Raw genomic sequence first — 14,159 nt, 5'->3', positions numbered from 1 at the left:
AGAACCATTTATACACATATATGCAATTTTTTATTGTAAGACAGACAGCATGTAGTTTGTGAGTGAACGTGGTGTGCGTGTGTGACCTTCACCTGCCCTTCCTGATCAGCCAATAACATTTTATTTAAAGCAAACGGATAACTTCTATCAAGAAGGGCCGACTACCAGAACAACATGGAGACAGACAAGAACAAAAATGGTGACAGTAATATCTGTCAGGTGATGAAAAATGTGAGACACCGAAGAGGCAGAACCCCAATGATACAACATACCAGGACAAACAACCACACATAAACAAACAGTGACAGCAACAGTCTGTTGTTTAGTTAGTGAGCACCCATACTTTATTCTAGGACACCAGAGTCTTGATCCCCTTGGGAACACCCAAAACCGAATTGTGGTGACGACCACGAACACCTGACCATCCACACACAGAGACCCAGATCACAGCTAAATATCTGGTCATACTGTGGCTGGTGCTTTGGGCCAAGATAAAAGTACAGAACCTGACCACATGACATGGACCACTCCGGCATGCCAGGAGCCACACGGGTGACTGCATTGCACCTCGATGGAAAGGGCTCCAGGATGCAGAGCCCCAGGAGAAACAAGGAGAAAAAGGACAGTAGATGGACCCAGGGGCCAGGAAGGGCACCCACCAGGGCCACCAGAACAACCTGACAAACCGCCAGGGGAACAGCCCAAACAGAGCCAAAATGCACCCCCACACCACACCCCTTATGGAGGCACAGGAAGCAACCTCACACACAAGGGGAAGCGCACAGGGCGCCGGCCTCTGCCCACGGTGAGGGGCCCCAGAACCGCACCACACTTGCCATGACTCCCCCAAGGGAGGAGCAAGCAGCAGCCAAAGAGCCAGTACGTCCGAACCCCAAGCCTGTGCAGGCACCACCGAGTCGACGAGGGTGAGACCCATTCGTCAGACAAGAGGCAGGACCAAAATCCCGCACCGGGTTACACGCGACAGACCCCCTTCCACCTGACACTTCCCCAACACAGCCAGCAGGACTCTCTCGTAACTCCACCCCAGTCCCTCAGCCGCTCCCCTCGGACCCCAACCTGCACCCCACGCCCAAGATCAGGAGACAACCCAAGTGAGAGTGGGACAGTGGGACAGCACCCCCACCACCGAGGCTGCAGCGTGCTTCTGCGCCACAGTGTGACCTGCAAACCTGACCCCAAATCTATATGAACCCTATAATGTGCTACTTAAAACCCAATATAATGTGCATGCAAGTACTAAGCTAGTGAAGTACATTTAAAGGGTGTGACACGTTAGACTGACCCCCACACAGCCGGCGGAAGGGAGAGGCATAGTGCAGGGAGTGGGCCGCACACCCCGGCCCCACCGGATCCCACAACCCACCCCTAGACCCAAGGGAGGCGCCAGGGCAACCACGAGACTGGGAGGTGGCGGGCAGTCCTGAAGAAGCATCAGATGCCCAGGTGGAGGACCAACTAACAGGGGGTCCAGGAAACCAGGTGACTGGAGAAGGATGAGCCACCCTGCAGGGCAGTCCTCCAACCCAGAGAAGGCATGAGATGAGGCCTAAGAGTGGCAGGGACAACCAAGGAGATGGAGGGAGAGAGACAAGCCCAGAGGGAGAGCCCGAGGCATGGAAGGCCACGCACGTGCTGAGCTCCGGAGAAAGGCACCAGGCACTGGACTCCAGCCCACCCACAGCAAAGTAGCCAAGACCTGATTCGAAAATGAACGTCGGCCACCCGACCCCACCCCCCTAACAGGACCAGCAGCCCCGCGGCGCAGTGCCCTCCCGGCAGACCAAACCTGCCACCAGTGCATTCTGAGGGCCAGTCCCAAACAGGATCAATAAGGTGGCTTGGGTCAGGAAGGGTATTTAGCATATATTTTACAAACCTATACATAGAGCAGGCAGCACTGGTGGTTAGCACTGTTGCCTCACAGCGAGAAGGTCATGGGTTCAGTTCCCGCCTGTGGCCTTTCTGTGTGGAGTTTGCATGTTCTCCCTTGTTTGCATGGGTTTCCTCTGGGTGCTCCGGTTTCCTCCCACATCTAAAGGTTAGGTGGATTGGAATCGTTAAATTTTCCATAGGTATGTGAGTGGGTGTGAATGTGTTTGTTTGTCTGTTTGTGGCCCTGCGACAGACTGGCGTCCTGTCCTGGCTGTACCCCACCTCGGCTGTACCTCCAGCCCCCCGCAAGCCTTGATTGGACAAAGCGGTTGAAGATGAGTGTGTGTACATAGAGCACTTGGTGAGAAAGCAAGTTAGAAGGACATTAGTGACAGTCAGAGCTTACCAGAACTGGTAAAGAAAAAGAGCCAGCTGATACCATGGAGGGGAGACACTCGGGTCATGTGTCGCTCAACACCAGCACAACATAGTGAAATGAAACACTCAAGACATGCTTGTGGCGTCAACTTTTAGCCTTAGATCAAGGGGTTGAACAAATGAAAGGTAAACAATATTAAGTTATTTGTATGATGTCCTCAGGTACATCCACTTGCATCGCATCTGGAGATCCTCACTACACCACCTTTGACAAACGCAAATACGACTTCATGGGCAACTGCAGTTATGTGATGTCTGAAGTCTGCAACGATACAACTCTGCCATATTTTGAGGTCCACGCTGACAATGAGAACCGATATAACAACCCCTCCATCTCCTATGTGAAGGCTGTACATGTTCATGTGCAGATGGTAAAGATCTCCATCCTCAAAGGCGGAACTGTGCAGGTGAGAGAAGAGGGAAGGACGCACCAAAACACACTGATATGTCTAATGACAGGGAAGCCACGCCCACTGACAGTCACGGTCTGATAACAGAGATAATCTATTCAGTTTTTGGGACATAGGACCACGTTGAAACCACAACTCTTATTTCCTCTTAAGGTCCATGCAGTCAGGTCCAAAAGTATTTGGGCAGTGAAACAGTATTTGTAATTTTGTCTTTGCACACAAACACAGTTGATTTGAATTGAAAACTGAAGATGTGACTTATGGTCATTCAATTTCCAAACTTAATGATGTGAAAAACCTGTATTGTGACTCATTCAAAGGGTCTATTTTATCTGCAGAGTTGATCAAGCTATGATACTAATTTTGATTTACTGTTTGTTCTTTTTCATAATTGTTTTGAATCTGTTCCAGTGAATCTTCAAGTTTAACTGAATATTAATTCTGTGTTTGTCACCTTTTATTCCCACGTAGCTGAATGGAACCAACGTAAACCTGCCAGTGAGTCCGGCCTCCAGTGTCTCTGTGTTCAAATCAGGAAAACACTACACTGTGAACATGAGCTTTGGTGTTACTGTTCGCTATGATGGAAACCACTTCATGGACATCAAAGTTATCAAAGAGTGAGTGAAAACGTCAGTGCCTGAAGTCAAACCTTTTTCAGAAATCATTCAGATGTAATTACAGAGGTCAGGTCAGAGAACATGTACTGGTGCTCTGTATTTCTACATCCAACTCACTATTTAACTGCCTTGTATCCTAGATGGCAACAGAACACGTCCTCTCACAGAGTGAGAACATGCTTGATGGTTGATTTGTTGCATCTGAAGCCAGACTGTTCTCATCACTGAGTGGATACTGAGTCATTTTTGGACTTCCCCAAAGAAATAATTAAATAATTATACATATCCTGTTTGAGATATCTGAATGAAATATTTCTTTCATGTTTTCTGACCAATATTAAACTTGTCATCTACAGCTACAAGGACCGCCTCTGTGGACTGTGTGGAGACTATAACGGGAATGCCAAAGATGACTTCCGTAAGCCAGATGGATCACTGACCAATAAAGCCAATGACTTTGGACACAGCTGGGTCACTGATCCAAAGTGAGTTTGAGCTCTTCTGTCCTCCCACTGACATGTTCATCTCAAAGTGAGATGTGGTCACCTACAAAGCTGACACCTTCCTCTTGTCTGTCACAACAAATCATTTGCTCCACCTCCACCAAAGTTTGGTCTGAAGTCTATTGCTTTGGCTTTGATATGTTTCCAGAGTGCAACAATCAGATGCACTTTACATAAGCAAGTTCACCAAACACATACAATGTGCACAACAAACAGAGTAACAGAAACTGAACTTGAAAATACAAGACACAAATAATGGAGAAAAACAGATCTTGATTTGTTTTTACCACATTCTAATGTCACATTTCTTCTTCCCTCCTGCTGTGGCTGAGTGGAAATTCGGTGGACACACAGTCAGGCGTACTGGTACAACATGGCTGGACATAAATGCAGGATTCAGATGATGATACAACAGGGTTTAATAAAGGTTTAGACAAAGTCTGGTACACAGGTAGGCAGGCCAAGACAAACAACAGGATCTGAAGCATTAGGCAAAGATGAAGTCAAAAAACAGTCAGGCTTGTTAAAAACATGGGCAGGCTTAACAGGGACAATATGCTCAGAAGAAATGTGCTCAAAAGTCTCAGCAATCTCACAACCAGACAGAGTGAAAGGTGTGACTTAAATAGAGAGAAGGATTAGCAGGAAATGCAGGACAGATGTGTTGATAGATTTGGTAAGGTGGCAAGCAGGACAGAGGACTAAAGGGAAACACACATCACAGCAACAGAAGATGGCAAGCAAGAAAAGTCCCTCCACCAAAACCCCAAGCAAACATAACAGTGACAGAGAACCAGCAGAAACAAAACAAAGGGTTGTAGCTGTGATGAGGTGGTAACAACTTAGCCCTAGCTTTACTGAACACGAATGCCAGATCATGGCAGCAGGAAGCCTCTCTTGGCAGCTGCCTTTTTCTCACCAAACAGGTGTTGACACAGCTGGGCCCCAATGAAATAATACGTCCATTGCTCCAGTCAAAATTAGGATAATGCTGTTCCAGCCAAGGGTGCCCCAGAATCTCAAGGCGAGTTATGTTATTAAACATGTGAAAGCTAATAGTCTCAGTATTCTCCTCTGAAAACGCTAACTGGATGGATTGGGTATGGTGAATAATTCTCCCCATCAGACTGTCATCCACAGCTTTAACCTCCAGGGAGCGTGGAAGCCGATGTAATTTAAGATTCAGCTTCCTGACGAGAGGTATGAATTAAATTAGCATCAGAGTCTATGAATACTGAGACTTGAACAGATGATTGAGCAGACTTCTTTGTAGCTTGAATGGAATTATGTGCTGAAGAAATCTGATTCTGACTCGCCTGGATAGCTGGCTTGTGAGGTGGGGCACCCCTGACCTGGCAGCTTGAGATCTTGTGGCTGAGCTGACCGCAGTAAAAACAATGTCTCCCCCGCTGTCGGCGCTGACACTCCTCTGCGGTGAGCCATGTGCGCCCAAGCTGCATGGGTTCCTCTTCGTCCGGTCAGCAACAGGAGGTGGCTGGACAAGCTTGGTGGGAGGAGTCTGTTCTACCGCTGTAATATTGGGTGCTCTGATCTCCATGACGGAGCCGGTCCTGGGGCCGGTAGACGTCTGTCAATCTTTGTGGCCAGAGCGATCAAAGCATCCAGGTCTGTGTTCCACTTGCTCTTGGCTGTGACAATGCAGAAATCTTCAGCGTTGTCTACCTTCCCGGAGCCTCATGAGGGACCTCACTGCTTTGCGCCTGGGACAGTTCTGTTGGAATACTTGCGGCGGTAAAAAGAGACTGGCACGTCTCTGAATGGCGGCTCCATTGGGCGGTGGCCCAGGCCGCTGCCCGCCCCGTCAGGTGAGAAATCACGAATGCTATCTTTGTCCGCTCAGACGGAAACGTTGCAGACACAAGCTCAAAATTTAATTTACACTGTGTGATAAATGGCTTAACTCCACCTGATTCGTTGGAAAAGCATTTCCGGTCAGTTTAACTGATTACACATGACAGCAGTTGGGGCAGACAGGTGTGTCTCTGTTGAAAGGTTCGGCTCGAGGTGCTTGAGGAAGCTGGGCATTGAAACATTTCAGCAGCTGATCCACCTGTGTACTCAGAGACGTCATTAGCTGGTTTTGACGTTGTGACAGTGCATTGAATCCAGAACAGAGAGCAGCAAGCTTGTCTGAGTGAACTGTTGCACCTGAGCACATAGCGTCAGATAAGCTGGATCTGAACCCACTGCGTCCATAGCTGGGGAGATTGTTCTGTCAGGCGTACTGGAACGGCATGGCTGGACACAAATGCAGGATTCAGGTGACAATAAAAAAGGGGTTAATAAAAGCTCAAGCAGAGTCCGATACACATGTAGGCAGGCCAGGATAAACAACAGGATCTGAAGCATTAGGCAGAGACCAAGTCAAAAAACACAGGCAGGCTTAACAGGGACAATATGCTCAGAAAAAAAGTGCGCAAAAGTGTCTCAAGGCTCAACAATCTCACAACCAGACAGAGTGAACGGTGTGACTTAGAGAGAGGGATTAGCAGGAAATGCAAGACAGGTGTGTGTGTGTGTGTGTTCTGGAAAGGGGTGTGGCAAGCAGGAGACAGGACCGAAAGGAAACGCACATCACCAAGCAGAAGACAGCAGACAAGAAAAGTCCCTCCACCAAAACCCCAAGCAAACACAACAGTCATAGAGAACCGACAGAAACAAAACAAATAAAACACAAAACACTCCTCACAGGAGTGATTTTTTTTTTGTAATTTATTTTTTATTGTCTTTTCCACCTTGTACAATTAGAGAGGACAAAAATACTATTATTGAAAATAATAACAACAAATATTAACAACAAATAAACATGTAGCTTTAAACCAGAGTGTGGTATTTCAGTCGATCTAAGTAATGATCCTTAAATTGCTATCCTTCCCAACTTTCATACATAACGTATATACTTCTATACCCCATACATGTACCCACACCCACAGATCGATACATACATACATGAACTTCTATCTATAGCTACATATACTGATATTTAACCCTCCAGATATCTCAACCAATCCTAAACAAAATCAGTTCTGTGTTGTCTAATATATTTTAACCATCCTTCCCAAATACTGTTAAATTTTTCAACTTCCAGTCTTAGTGACGCCGTTAATTTCTCCATATTGTACACACTTACCATTACATCAAACCATTCTTCCACTTTAGGCAGCAGATCACTTCATCTTCTGGTTATTACTTTTGTACTAGCAATAGCATAATTCTTATAAATTTATAATCGTCCCCTCTTTTTAAATTCAAAGTTTCAACTTTCCCAAGATACATAATTTCAAATTGAATTGGTATCTTAATTGTCATCACCTCATCAATTACTTTTTAATTTCTGTCCAATACTGAGACATTAAGGGGCATCCCCGGAAGACATGAAAATGATCTGCATTAGTTGCACCACAGGATCACCAGCACTTGGTATCTCCATACTTTCTCTGACCTGGAGTAGTGAAAAAACGAATTATATTCTTCCATCCATATTCCCTCCATAACAATGAGTTAGTGGTTTTCCATTGGTGCCTATTCAAGTCTCCCTAATCCTCCATCTCAAAAATCTACAATGACCCATTAACTTATATTTCTTCACAATTTTAGTCTAAATTTTAATTGGCACTCCCAACCATGGCTTAACCTTTGCTTTTCATTGACCCCTTACATTTTCATCAAATAAAATAGCTGGTAATGGCAACCCCTCCATATCTTGCCATCGTGCAATGTATTCTGGATCAGACAAATTAAGAAGTACCCTCAGTTGTGCAGCTTGAAAATAGCTTTATAAACATGGTAGTGCTAGACCACCACTCCCTTTTGGCAATTGCATTGTTCTGTATTTTATTCTTGGCTTTGCACCCTGCCATATGTACCTAGATATAAGTTTATCCCATTCTTTGAATTCTTTTTCTGTCACCTCAATTGGCAGATTTTGAAAAAGGTATAGCAGTTGGGGTAAAATGTTCATCTTGATCACTTCCACTCTTTACGTCAAACTCAAATATGGTATCAAGTTCCATTTTTCCAAGTCAATTTTTATATTTGATATAATTTGATCATAGTTTGAAAGCTTCATATTTTCAATTTCTTTTGATAAATGAATTCCTAGATATTTCATACATTTCATATCCCATCTGATTATAACTCTGTCTTATATTTTGGTTTTGTTCATAATTATAGGCTAGAACTTGAGGGTTTTTTAACATTAACTTTGTACCCCGACAGTGCACCAAAATTTTCAAAACAGACATTAGTACAGGTAAGGATGAATTGGGATTTTTCCAAATAAATCAGAACATCGTCTGCGAACAATGCTATTTTCTGCTCTGTTCCTGCCATTGTAACACCTTTGATACTATTATTTTGCTTTATCCACTGGCTTAACGGCTCCAGAAAGATGGCAAAGCATAAAGGGCTTACCTAACAGCCCTGATGGCAACCTCTTTCTAATTTGATAAAATTAGACAAACTTCCATTGACCTTAATCCTTGCGATGGGATTTGTGTATAATGTCTGGATGGTCCTAATACAATTTTCATGAAAGTTAAACCTCTTCATTACTCTAAATAAGAATTCCCACCTTACTGAATTGAATGCCTTTTCTGTGTCCATTCCCATTATTAATGCTTGTACCTTGTTTTCACTGATATGTTGTATAATATGCAGTGTTCTGCGAATATTGTCATGAGTTTGTCTACACTTTATAAATCCTGTTTGGTCTAAACTTATAACATCTGGTAGAATTTTTTCAATACACCTTGCTAGAATAGCTGTGAATCGATATTAAGTACACTTATCAGTCTATAGTTTGAACAATCTGTTGCATCTTTGCCTTCCTTTGCAATCATGGAAATGATTGCTTCCCTCCAAGAATCAGGAATAGCGCCTCCTTTCATTATCCAATTGAAAGTCCTATGCAATAAGGGGATCAAAGATTTCTAAAAGATATACTGTATATATGTCAGCCCCTGGGCTTTTATTGTTTTTGAGTTTAGAAATTGCTGCATTTATTTATTGCATTGTTATTTCTATATATCAATGTTATTTTGTTCTTCTGTTATTTGTGGTAGATCTAAGCCATTTAAGAAAACAACAGTTTGGGATTGATTGTTATTATGTGCCTGGGAGTACAGTCTGTCATAGTAAGATTCAAAACATTTATGAATTTGATCTGTCTTGTACACCACAGAATTAGTTTGTTGATCTTGTATTTTGTAAATGCTTCTCAATGTTTGCTGCTTTTTAAGGCTATATGCCAGTAATTTTGCAGATTTACTCCCAGCCTCACAATACCTCTGTTTTGTGTAGATCATTTTTTTCCCTGGATTTCTTGCATCAAAATGTCATTAATCTCTGGGGTGAAATCAAAAAGAAAACATCTTTTTGATTTCAGCCAATATCTTCCTATCAATTGACTTTTTATGTTCTTTCTCCAGTCTTTTCAAATCAGTTTGTAAAATTTTAAGTCAGTTTAATTTTTTTTCCTATATATGCAGATATCAATTTCCCTCTCATAACCGCTTTGAATGCATCCCACAATATTGACGGAGATACTTCTCCATTGTCATTTTGTTCGACATATTCACCTATCTCTTTTTCAGTTTCATCTTTCATTTGACAATAAGCATGCTTGAGTTCAGTCTCCAAATTATTTTTTTCACTTCTCTTCCCATTGTTATCTTTATATATACTGGACAGTGATCAGACAAGTCCCTCACCCCAATATCACAGATTTCTATTTTATACCTATCCCTGGCATATATTAAAAAATAATCAACCCTAGAATACAAAGAGTGTGGCGCCAAGAAATAGGTATAATCTCTGATAGAGGGGTTGAGTTCGCTCCAAATATCCAAAATTGCCAGTTGTGATACCATTTTTCTGATATTTTTGCCGATAATATTTTTCTTCTGCACTTTCCCTGATGAGTCCAGTTGTGGGTTAAGCCTCTGGTTGAGCTCACCTCCTCCAATCAACATCCCCTCTCCTTCTGTTGTTACCAATTCAGAGATCCCAGTCTCAACCTGAAGGCGCGCAGACATTTAAACGAGACACCAATTCACCCTCCAATCTGCCAATCACTAAAATGTACCAGCCCTCTTTGTCTTTGGTCACCTTAGACATGTCAAAACTAATTTTGTTTAAAATCAATATAGACACCCCTCTTCTATGGCTTGATATATAAGATGAAGAAAACTCCTGATTGTACCCATTCCTCTAGCTTTTCATGTTCTTTGTCTGTCAAATGGGTCTCCTGCAAGAAAAGTACTCCCACTCCCTCTTTTTCCATTTTACTTATTACTTTGTTCCTTTTGATTGGGCTGCACAGCCCATTAACATTATAAGAGGCTACTTTCAATAGATTTCTTTGTGATGTCATTTACCTTAGAATATTGTGTATTATCTATATTTCCACCCCATATGCTACAACAAACATACATACAGTAGAACCATAATCAAAAAGAACTCAGATGACTTCCAAACCTGAGGTTATAAAGTCTTTAACCCTTTCTGAGCTCAAATCCAGCTCTGATGGATAGCCCCTGGCTCGTAGGGGGCCCTCGGGACCTTTTTCGGCCCTGTCCTTCAGTGTAATATTAAAGAAATCAAATCCCCGACGTAGTCTCAAAGAAGTAAAAATTTGACATTGTCTGCACTCATCTTCCACTGGTTACCTGAGATAGTTTAGGCTTATTCTTGGAGTACCTCTATGGTTCTTCTAAAAGCCTGTAGCTTCTCCTTGTATCCCCGTACGGAGGACTGAGTCTGGTCCTGGCTGCCTGCTCTCTGAACCGAGTGCCACATTCGTCGCTGACTCTTCTCCATTGGGTCTTCTGCTGGTTTGACAACACGCACCGAAAATCCTCTATCCACCATGTCTTTGGTCACCTATGCTGTAAAAACAGGTTTCTCCCTCGTAGAAAACACGAACCTTTGCCGGAAAAGGCATCTGGAACCTGATTTTATTCTCTCTTAAAGCTCTCTTTGCCTCTGCATATTCCTTTCTTTTCTTCATCACTTCAGGTGTGTAATCGTGATCAACATACACTCTCTTCTCTCAAGCCTTTTTGATGATGTCCTTTTTGCATTTGTAGCTTAAAAATTTCACTACTATCGATCTTGGTGGCATGTCGTTGGGTCCCAACGATCTGTGGGCTCTCTCCACGCTGAACTGATATGTGAGCGGCAGGTCAAGCTTTTCTCTCAGTAGCTGCTCCACAAAAACACTCAATGACTCTGCTCCATTTTTCAGCCCCTTCTTTGACTCCATGCAAGCGCACATTATCCCTTCGGGCCCTCCCTTCTTGATCAATTTGTCTCTCCTCCAGCATTCTGTGAACTTTGACAAGCTCGTGTTACTTCCTCAATCCTTAATACACGCTCCTCCGTGTCCCCAATTCTTCTTTCCCCTTCATCAATCCTGCCATTCATCAGTTTAAGGTCTTCCCTGATGCTGCTGAGACCCTCTGTTGTCTCACGTCCGAACTCTCATCTCCCGCAGAATCACGTCCAAATCTAACATTTTCTCCGGTACTTGCTCTGTTTCAGGTGGTAACTCCTCCATTAGCATTAGCTCCGACGTTAGCTTAACTTGCTCGTGGTCTTGGTCTCTGCATAGTTTGGTGTTACCAGCCTTTTTAGATTTCGATTTACTTCTTGACATATTACAAGCCCCTGATATTGTCTTCAAGTCCTCTGTATTTATCTCAGGTTTTGGGCATACGGGGCATTTTCTCTTTTATCGGGGAGCTGCTTTCCTACGATGTTGCCATGTTCAACCCTGACCCGGAAGTCCCACAGACCCCAATCTAACCCAATCAGCTTTCACAGGGGGTCAAGGGGAGGCTCGTGACCCTGTGATGGATTAATGTTGTGATCTGCCTTCAAAACAAGAACACAACCTTAAATCTTGTGGATCATTATTCCAACATATTTGTGTCCAGTTCACACAAAATATTCCTCCCCCAGACAGCAGTGTGCCAGAAATCCAAAATATGACTAAGAGTCGTTGTTGGAGTAATCTTACAAAATGACTTTGATGCCCTAAAATAAAGACAGTGATAATATGGACAAATAAGAAATCTGAAGGTCAGTAGCTCCTCCCAGTCACAGATTTAAAACACTCACATCCAGAACTTACCCTGTTTCTATTCCAGTTAAGATCTTATTGTCTGAGAAAACTAGTTCTTTACTTTCTCATAGAACCCATCACCTCCTGTTTGGATGTAACAGTTGAACTCGTGTGACACTTTTGTCTGTGTTGACAGCTGTAATAAACCAAACACCACCATCCCTGGATGCAGTTATGAAGATCAGGATCTGTATGAAAGCTCTGGATACTGTGGAATCCTACTGGATAAAAATGGACCCTTCGCTGTTTGTCACCCAAAAGTCAACCCCAATGTAAGTGACCACTAGTCTTCTTTTTGAAAATCTAATTTTATCTCATAGTATAAATGCTGCTGCCTGTCCAACAAGTGATTTTTTAAATGTGGTTTTATATAATTTGACTGTGGAAAAACTGGATTTTGGACACCAAAAGTCTGAAACAGTCTGAAACTTTGTCTCTGTCATTGTGTATTTGTGGTGTCATTTGTGAATTTGTTACATATTCCATCTCGGTGCTGTGGATGTTTTGTATCAAGTGTTTAGAGTAAACATGACTATTGTGACTCATGTTTCTGGAAAATATCTTTGCACTCCTTATCAAGGAAAAGAATAGAGGGAAGGTCATTCAGACCAGATAGCTCAGTGTTAAAAGCATCTGTCTGTTTGTCTACTTGATAAAGACACTTTACCTGGTTTGTCCCAGTCCACTAAATCTTTGCTGGGTAAATAATCTGGACATGCGTCGTTTCCAGACTCGAACCCATTTCAGGATTTGACATCCAGGGATGAACACTGGCTCAATGGGCCTGTATTAGACTTAATCTTTTTTTTTTTAATTTTGTCTAACTTATCCAATGAGTGGAACCTCATTTTGACATCATGAGATGTTTGGGGAGACCTTCTGGACCTTTGGAATCAATACCTTTGAAGGAGAACAAAGGTCCAAGACTAAGATTCAGGATTTCAATGACATCATGGACTCAGCATTCAGAAGTATATCTGTGTGGGGTGAAGCTGTTGAACCTGTTCAGACATTGACTTAGCTCCACAGTGACAGTCATGTCTGTGGATCTTTGGCCTTTGAGATCAAGAGATGCCTGCCAAGAGCTTCTGGAGCCTTGACGTTGCAGGACATAGGTGTGTGGTGATAACTTGACAGGAGATTGAAAGTCCAAGTACTTCTGGTCCTGGTGATTCCTGTTTTCCTGTGTGATTGTCAGACTTGGTCATCCCCAACAAAATGTCTGCCAGTCTTTGGTACGCTGTGCTTTCCAGTGATTGGTGATGCTGAACTTTGTGTGAAACAAATTAAGTTCATGACACTCAGAAGACGTGTACCACTTGCATTTTGAAGGGACGTGAGCAACAAATTTTTTTCCATGTAGAGAAGCAGGTGTCTCAGTGTTTTGGGTACAAACACCTGGAATTTGCCAATGGCACGTCTCTGTTTGACCTGTCTGTGGCAGATTGATGGCATCTGTGGAGATGTTGGGATTGAGCTGTTGTCTGTTTGAATGGTTGTGAACTGTTGGGGTTTTGGTTAGGTCTTGGGTTATTGATTTACCTCTCTGTCTTTTATGTGAGTCCTGTCACCTGTCATGTCTGTCCCCAGTGTCCATTCCCTGAATGTCATTCTGCGGTCTGAGTCTGTGTCATTGTGTGTGTGTGTGTGTGTGTGTGTGTGTGTGTGTGTGTGTGTGTGTGTGTGTGTGTGTGTGTGTGTGTGTGTGTGTGTTCCTTCTGTTATCTGCGGGTGCAGATATCTATCTCTCTGTCTGTCTCTCTCTCTGTCACTCTCTCTCTCTCTCTCTGTCACGCTCTCTCTCTCGCTCTCTCTCTCTCTGTCTCTGTCTGTCTCTCTCTCTGTCACGCTCTCTCTCTCTCTCTCTCTGTCACGCGCTCTCTCTCTCTCTCTCGCTCTCTGTCTCTGTCTGTCTCTCTCTCTGTCACACTGTCTCTCGCTCTCTCTCTGTCACGCTCGCTCTCTCTCTCTCTGTCAGTCTCTCTCTCTGTCGTGCTCGCTCTCTCTCTCTCTCCCCCTGTTGCTCTCTCCCTCTCTCTCTCTCTCTCTCTCTCTCTCTCTCTCTCTCTCTCTGACCCTTTCGCTCTCTCCCTCACACTCTCTCTCTCCCTCTGTTGCTCTCTCTCTCTCTCTCTCTCTCTCTGAC

General features: G+C 43.5%; 1 protein-coding gene across 1 annotated transcript in view; it reads left to right on the top strand.

The window, feature by feature from the left end:
- zanl (zonadhesin, like) overlaps nucleotides 1–14,159 on the top strand; it is a 222,749-nt gene that overhangs the window by 58,227 nt on the left and 150,363 nt on the right. The window contains 4 exon segments of the mRNA XM_034165014.1: nucleotides 2,497–2,741; nucleotides 3,216–3,364; nucleotides 3,721–3,849; nucleotides 12,150–12,285. Coding sequence (XP_034020905.1) covers nucleotides 2,497–2,741; nucleotides 3,216–3,364; nucleotides 3,721–3,849; nucleotides 12,150–12,285 — 659 coding nt within the window.

This window comes from Thalassophryne amazonica, chromosome 23, assembly GCF_902500255.1.
Source record: "Thalassophryne amazonica chromosome 23, fThaAma1.1, whole genome shotgun sequence".
In the NCBI taxonomy this organism is placed as follows: domain Eukaryota; kingdom Metazoa; phylum Chordata; class Actinopteri; order Batrachoidiformes; family Batrachoididae; genus Thalassophryne; species Thalassophryne amazonica.
Note: the sequence above shows the minus strand (reverse complement) of the source record. Positions and strands in the feature narration are given on the sequence as shown.